The 7048-nt window shown below is 45.2% G+C and overlaps 1 protein-coding gene across 1 annotated transcript in view; it reads right to left on the bottom strand.

Moving 5' to 3' along the window:
- Rhoj (ras homolog family member J) overlaps positions 1-7048 on the bottom strand; it is an 85191-nt gene that overhangs the window by 10457 nt on the left and 67686 nt on the right. Inside the window, exons 3-4 of the mRNA XM_005343213.3 lie at positions 3095-3259; positions 1145-1240 (exon numbers count right to left, since the gene is read on the bottom strand). Coding sequence (XP_005343270.1) covers positions 1145-1240; positions 3095-3259 — 261 coding nt within the window. The remainder of the gene's footprint in view (positions 1-1144; positions 1241-3094; positions 3260-7048) is intronic.

The raw sequence follows: 7048 nt of genomic DNA, 5'->3' as shown, positions 1-7048 counted from the left end.
TGTGTGTGTGTGTGTGTGAGAGAGAGAGAGAGAGAGAGAGAGAGAGAGAGAGAGAGAGAGAGAGAGAGAGAGATGTCTTTGTACATCGTGCCCATAAGACATCAGAGTTAATCCACTTCTAGAGAAGCTGTCATATTACATCTGGAAGGTACCTCTAGACAAGTTTTAATAAGAGAAATGCCTCTTTCTTTTGGCTAAGGAGTAATTTGTAGTTAATGTCATTGTTGACTGGGTTTGAGAAGGTGAACAACTTCCTGGGGGCACACATTTTGCAGGGTTAGTTGCTGAGAAAGTAAAACATTAAAAATTTAAAGTCTCCTTGGGTTGAAGGATTGGCGACTACATCAGGGAGGAAGTGGCCTCAAACTGGGGAAGTGTGGTCCTTCAGTCCTCCGCAGAAAGAAGTCGCGTGCATATGTGTTCATTTTAGTGGCTGCTTTGCACGCGCCACGGTGGTGGCAGGGAGACAAAGGTCTGGTGTCTGGCAGATGCATTTTGAAGCACTTCTACAACAAGGTCACTGGTGATGGCTCCCTCTCAGAAGTGGAGAACAGCCAATGGAGGAGACTCCATTTCTTCTGAGCTAGCTGACTTCATCTGTCAAGTTGCCACTTCGCCACTTAGATGCCTCACCCCGTTACTCTTAGCTGTATGTTATTTTTCCATACGCCGTTTGTAAAAGTGTCCAGACTAAGTGAGTATTTACTACAGGAAGAGAAATATTGGACAACGATAACCCTGTCAGATGATTTTCATCCAAGTTTCTCCCTGAGGCAGGGTGTGTGTGTGGGAAATCCCAAAATGCCTCCTGTGAGGTCATCTAGGTGAGTTACCCTGGCCATACACAGGGAGGTTTGTAGATGTATGTCTAACGAATCCCCTTAATTCCTGCTTAATGGGGCAAGTGCGTTTTCTAGACAAAGCTGAAGCAAAATGGGAAGTGCTTAGCTGTTGAAACTCACGGAGTTTCTTAATGAAAAGCAGAAGGTGCCTGCTGACAGGAACACTCACCAACATGGCCCCTTCTAGCTCATCTAGAACAGAGGAAGAAAGAAAACACGAAGATTCGAAACACACGGCAGTTTAAGGCAAAACCCGTCACAGCTCCCCCATCCTTGAACACGCAATTCAAGTGTGGCCATACCGCTTTCGCCAACTTCACGCCATGCTCGTAGGTGAGGGGCTTCTCTTTCATGTACAGGAGACGGGCCAAGGTTTTGGGGTCATCCCGGAGATCAATCTGGGACAAAGATACATTCACTATTTTTAGGCCTTCTCAGTTATTTTAAGTGAAGATATAAGATAGTACCCTTCCCTGGCAAGGTTTTTGGTGCTGCTGAGTGTTCTCCAAGAAGTCAATATACTTACCCAAGCTATATCCGAGAGTGTGAAGTGGTTTATTTTTATATTTATTTATTGCACATGGATGTAGCAGGGTGGTCTTATACTTTCTTCTTCACAGCATTTACCCTGGCTGCTGTGCCATCTGAAGTTTTGAATTTTCTCTTTCTTTCTAGAATTCACAGATAGTGCACAGGTGCTAACCAGATGGCCTGGGGGCCTTGCAGTGATTAATTATTTGATTGTCACTTTGCAACTTATATCACTCGTTATATAATACTTTTCCGTGGCTTTGGATCCATTCTTTTTTTTTCCCTTTTCTGAATCAAATCTTGCCCTTCAAAGGGATGGGTATTTGCTCCCTGAGCCCTTTTCAACAAATAACAAATGGATTGGCAGTGCCTGCAGGGGAGTCCCAGTAATGAGAGGCCAAAGGGCTCTCACAGTCCAACAGCAGAAACCCTCAAGGGGGACCTGCTTTGAAGGCAGCGGGTAATAGACTGAACAGTTTACTAAACACTGTGCTTGCTTTCAAATGCCACTGTGTATGTGGGCACACAGGGTTTGCTTCTTAAGGGAAGTCACAAGGCCGCGCTACGACCCAACCGATTAAGATGATGCTTATGCAAAGTCTTGGTGTTTCCATTTGCTTTTCTAGTTTCCGTCATCATTTGACTGGGTGTCTGTCTGTGCAGTGACTGAAGGACTCAAGTCACCCCGAGGGGTGTGATGTCCAGTTGTGTATGCTGGCAGCAGGATCCGAGCTTCTCATTATGGACAAACACTAATATTTACAATTGAAGGTAAGTGACTTCACTTAAACAAACAAACAAACAACAGTCATTGTTTAGAGCAGAGATGTGAATTGTACCCAGCAGTGTGGATAAATGAGTTAGTTCTACATTGTCTGTTTTTAAGAGAAAATACATATCCCCATCTGCCCATGTTGTTTTTAGAAAGCATTTTTCTTTTATTTATGGCTTTAAATTTTTCTTTTTGTCAAGTAGGATTCAACATGAGGACTCAGAAACAGAAGCACAAGAAGGAGGTTCAAAGACCGGCAGCCATAACAAAGTCCTGACCTACGGGCACTCATGCCCCTAGAACCAGCAAAGAACCAAACCCACTTAAACTACAGATGGTTCAGATATCCTCAACCAACAAGAGGAAATTTTTCTTGATGGAAATTCAAGCTGTAGAATTTCATCAGCTTCCAAACCCTCCCAAGGTGTTGACAATTCATTCATGTTGCTCTTACTATGTGTGTTTTAATTTCCCCAAGATCTGGGTGGTCAGGGAGTTAAGGAAAAGCAGAACAGAGAGTTTATCTTCCTTCTCCAGCAGGGCCATCAAGGAGACCTGTCATGATTTGCCCTGTCTGAATGTAGGGTCATTTTGATCTGCACATCTAGTTTGCTCTATTAAAACTGGGATGTCCAGTTTACAAAATATCAGATAGTATATGCAGTTGATGCCCCTTCTTCATTCCTGCACTCAGGGCTGGAGAAGAGTGTCTGCTAAAAAAAAAATTGTTATCCAAAAAAACAAACTGTGAGGTTAATTTTAAATGCCAGCTCAAAACTTTCTGCTTCATATTAAATAGCTATATACCGTTTTCAACTAAATAACCACGTACCTTCAGGACTTTGGTTCAGGGATGCGATATCTCTGAGATTCTGTCCTGGTCTTTGGTGAAATACAGGTTTCACCTTTTGCCCATCTCCTCCCACCCCTCCATCACCCTCATTTTAACCTGGGTCCCGATGAGCACGTAAGGCACATGAGGCATGCAGTCCTTCAGTTCCGGGACCCACTCCTCCTGGACGTTGTGATAAGAGGCGGGGTTTACGACAGAGAAACAGATGAGAAACACATCGGTGTTGGGGTAGGAGAGTGGCCGCAGCTGGTTGTAGTCCTCCTGTGGGAAGAGCAGAGGAGGGTTGGTACAGGCTGAGCGCAGAGTCGGTGTGGTTCTTGGGACTCACACAGTGTCGGGGCCACTATAGCAGCTGGTAAGCCATGCCCTTGGTTGTGTGCAGAGATCTATTTCCCATTTCAGAGCAACTTAAAAGTAGTAAACAGCTTTATTGAGGTACAATTTACATATCATAATGTCTACCCACTCGTTTCTCCTTTAAATTGTGTGTTAGATAAAGTATAGCCATCATGTTTTGTTACACTGCAGTGAAGGGAGAGAGCCCATTGGTCTCCTCACTTGGTTACTGTTTTTACCAATGACAGCGCCTAAAATCTACCTCTGGCCATAGTTCTTGTGCTGCGACAGGTAGCTTCTAGAATTATTCATCCTCCCTAATGGTACCCTGTGCTTTGATCCCTATCTCCCCACTTCCTGCCCCTTCTTGCCCCAGGTACTTTCAGCTCTGCTTCCTGGCTTCAGAAACTCTCCCCTTTAAACAGTACAATTAGCAGGGATGCATGAGATTCTCCTGGGACACAAAAATTGCATCGTCTGGAACATGTATTTAAATGACGGCTAGGTCATTGACCCTTTCATCTTTTATTAAACAATTATAGATTGTTTTCAAATTTAACACGGAGTAGACTAACATACAAAGCAAAGCATCATTGCCAAATGAGATACATTTGTTGAAGAAATATGTTTGGGATTTGTTTGTAAATTGACCTGAGTGTGATGGTGTGGTTGTTCTCACCCCCCCTTTTATGCCAGTTGTTTAGTTGCTAAGGAGTTTTGATAACACTTAGCCAATAGTAATGTATGTTCAGACATGTTTTACTTATATATGTATCCACATACTATCATATGTATCTCATGCGTGTCAATACAGTGGTATCCCATATAGGCACATGTTCTATGTACACATGGCAGATGCCAGAAAGCCCTGTCCTTTGGGCATAGTGTGGTTGTTCCCATCTCCCCAGAGCAGCTGTGGCTACAGGGAGCTCCTTGTCCACAGCTTTCCTGTGTCCGTTTACTACAGTGACTTTCATCAGGGTCCCGGTGCAGGCTAAGACCTACAAGCGAAGAGACCCTGGGCCATCATCTGTCACTTCTCACAACATTTGATGTCCTTCTCAGACTGCCATAAATAGACCAGGAGCCAGGCTGATGAAATGTTCTCATTCTCTACCTATGCTCTGTCCACACATAGTTTTATGAAGAAGGGTGACTCATTGTAAAAAGCAGGGTTTAGGGGCTGGAAAGATAGCTCAGTGTTTAGGCTCTTCCAGAGGACCGGGGTTCAATGCCCAGATCCCACATGACAGCTCCCAACAGCTTGTAATTCCCGTTCTAGGTTATACAGCGCCCTCTTCTGGCCGCCCTGGGCACAGGCACATAAATGGAGCATTGGGCTGGGTATGGAAGCATCCTTTACGCTACAGGTGCTGGCCTGGAGTGGAGAAAGCCTTTCTGCATGTAGCACCAGCATCTTCATCATTAGACCGTGAGGCTTGGGACCCTCAACAAGGACCAGGCACCACTGCGAGAAGGATGTGCACAATCTCTTGGGGTTCTCCCAGAAGCAATAGACAGATGGCACAATCGTATGCATTTCACACAGGAGGAGATCAAGGACCAGGGCCACCAAGTCATCAAATACCCAAAGGAAGCATTTTGCGTGTTTTCAGACCTAGGTTTTGATTTGGACTGCTATTGCCTTATCTCAGGATTTTAGATGACAGATTACGCCTTTTTGGGGGGGGGGGCTCGGCTGTCTAGGAATGTGTATAGGTTAACTTCACTGTATAGGTTTATGTGTTCGTGCATTTTTTTGATAGCATTGGCTCCAAGTTGCCACAAGATGGCAGGAGACACTGTATATTTAAAATCTCAACTCTTCTGCCTGCTGCCAGCAACCAAACCCAAACAATTGGTTTAGCCTCAGACCCAGGCAAGAGAGGAGCGGATAACTGGTGGTCTGAAAGGGTAGAGTTTATTTAGTGCTTGATCTGCTAGCCATTGATTAAAATGCTGCTTAGTGATGGGAAAGCCGGGGAGGTGAGAGGTGTGTTCAGTTACTCTCCCGACAGAGAAGGATTTCGGGTGGTGTGAGATTCTGGGCTTCACAGGGCTCTGGGCTCTCGGTTTCTTTGCTGTTGGGACTTTAGTCCTGCTGTGTAAGTCCATGTAAAGGGTCTGATTACTCACTGGGTGTGTGGCACTGTCAAGGATGCCGTATGAGTGGATAAGGTGATTAAGATCTGGAAATCAAGTTGGGGAAAGAATGAAAAGACAAAAACAATTCCATGTAGGCGAATGGTGACAGAAGTTTCTCTGTCTCTCTTAGTTATTCTGAGAGGTAGAGCATTTATCTGACTGAACTGGAAAATTCCTGTGTTAAATCTGGAAGATCCTCTAGACCTGAGTTAATATAGTAATTTCCAAAGGCTGGTCCCCAGGCTGGCAGTACAGCTCCTTTAGACTATACACTCCCTGGCGTCCCAAGCTTAAACTCATGGGGCGCTGAGCCCCACATGGCTCTGCCAGCCTGGCACAGTTCTGATGCCGCTCATTTCCCAGGGCTCGGGTTCCCATTCTTTTCCCTGCCGCCAGCTGTACAGCTCTCAGACTGGAACATTCTATAGATTTCAACAGGACTGAGAGAAGCATCTCTCAACGTAGGTCTATGCCTGGTTGGGAGGAGCCTGCCACTGCTGGTTGTGGCTGTGGCTAGGAACTATGGCAGAAGTCCAGAATTAATAAAAAAGAACTCCGGGTTTGGTGATGTGAGGAGGTTGGGAGTTTGAATTCATACCCACTGATGACTTGAATGGGTTTTGTGATGAAACATACGTGGACTGTGTAGGTTATGGTCACATTCCTGAAGATGATGTCGCTCAGCCGTGAGGAAGGGCTAAATGGTCCTAATGGCATTGAGGCCTCTTCTAATACTGAAAATGACTCTCGGCAACAGGCGTTTGTGTGCTTCGTGAAGAGACAATGTGTTCATCTATAAAATCCACTTTGTGTGCTTTGGAGGGCTAAGCTGGATGCAAGGGGACTTGGACCAGGGCAGGGAAGGTACGGATTTGGGACTGTGTATGTTTTTGAGTACTTGTGACCCACTGCCCCGCAAGGCAAGCAAGGGTTCAGGTCAGAGGTGGATCTGGGGCTGTCAAGTGTGGGCACTGTGGATGGTTATTTCAAAGGTTCTGAGGAACACTCAGCACAGACTGGCTGATCATCTGGGCCTCAAATACATTCACGAGCAGCTGTGTCACGAAGGGACAGTGGTGGAACTACAAAGCCATTAGTTCTCCTTGCATTGGATCACTGGAAACTCAGATTTTGCACAGTGGATTTCTGCTCAGCACCAGGTCTGGAGTGAAGCCTAGAATGCGCATGTCTGGTGAGCACCCAGGGGCTGCTCTCTGTGTAGCAAGGAGAAGCATTGAGTTCTGCCACCTGCCTCAGACTCACAAGAGGCTGGGAATAAATTCTGCTTTTTTTTTTTTTCAAAGGACATGGTCAATAAGACAAAACGGCAGCCTACAGAATGGGAAAAGATCTTCACCAACCACACATCAGACAGAGGTCTGATCTCCAAAATACACAAAGAACTCAAGAAACTGGTCATCAAAAGAACAAATAAGCCAATAGAAAATGGAATACAGATCTAAACACAGAACTCCCAACAGAGGAATCTAAAATGGCTGAAAGACACTTAAGGAAATGTTCAACATCCTTAGTCATCAGAGAAATGCAAATCAAAACAACTCTGAGATT

This window comes from Microtus ochrogaster, chromosome 1 (genome assembly GCF_000317375.1).
Source record: "Microtus ochrogaster isolate Prairie Vole_2 chromosome 1, MicOch1.0, whole genome shotgun sequence".
Lineage (NCBI taxonomy): Eukaryota > Metazoa > Chordata > Mammalia > Rodentia > Cricetidae > Microtus > Microtus ochrogaster.
This window is presented reverse-complemented; position numbering and strand designations above follow the sequence as displayed.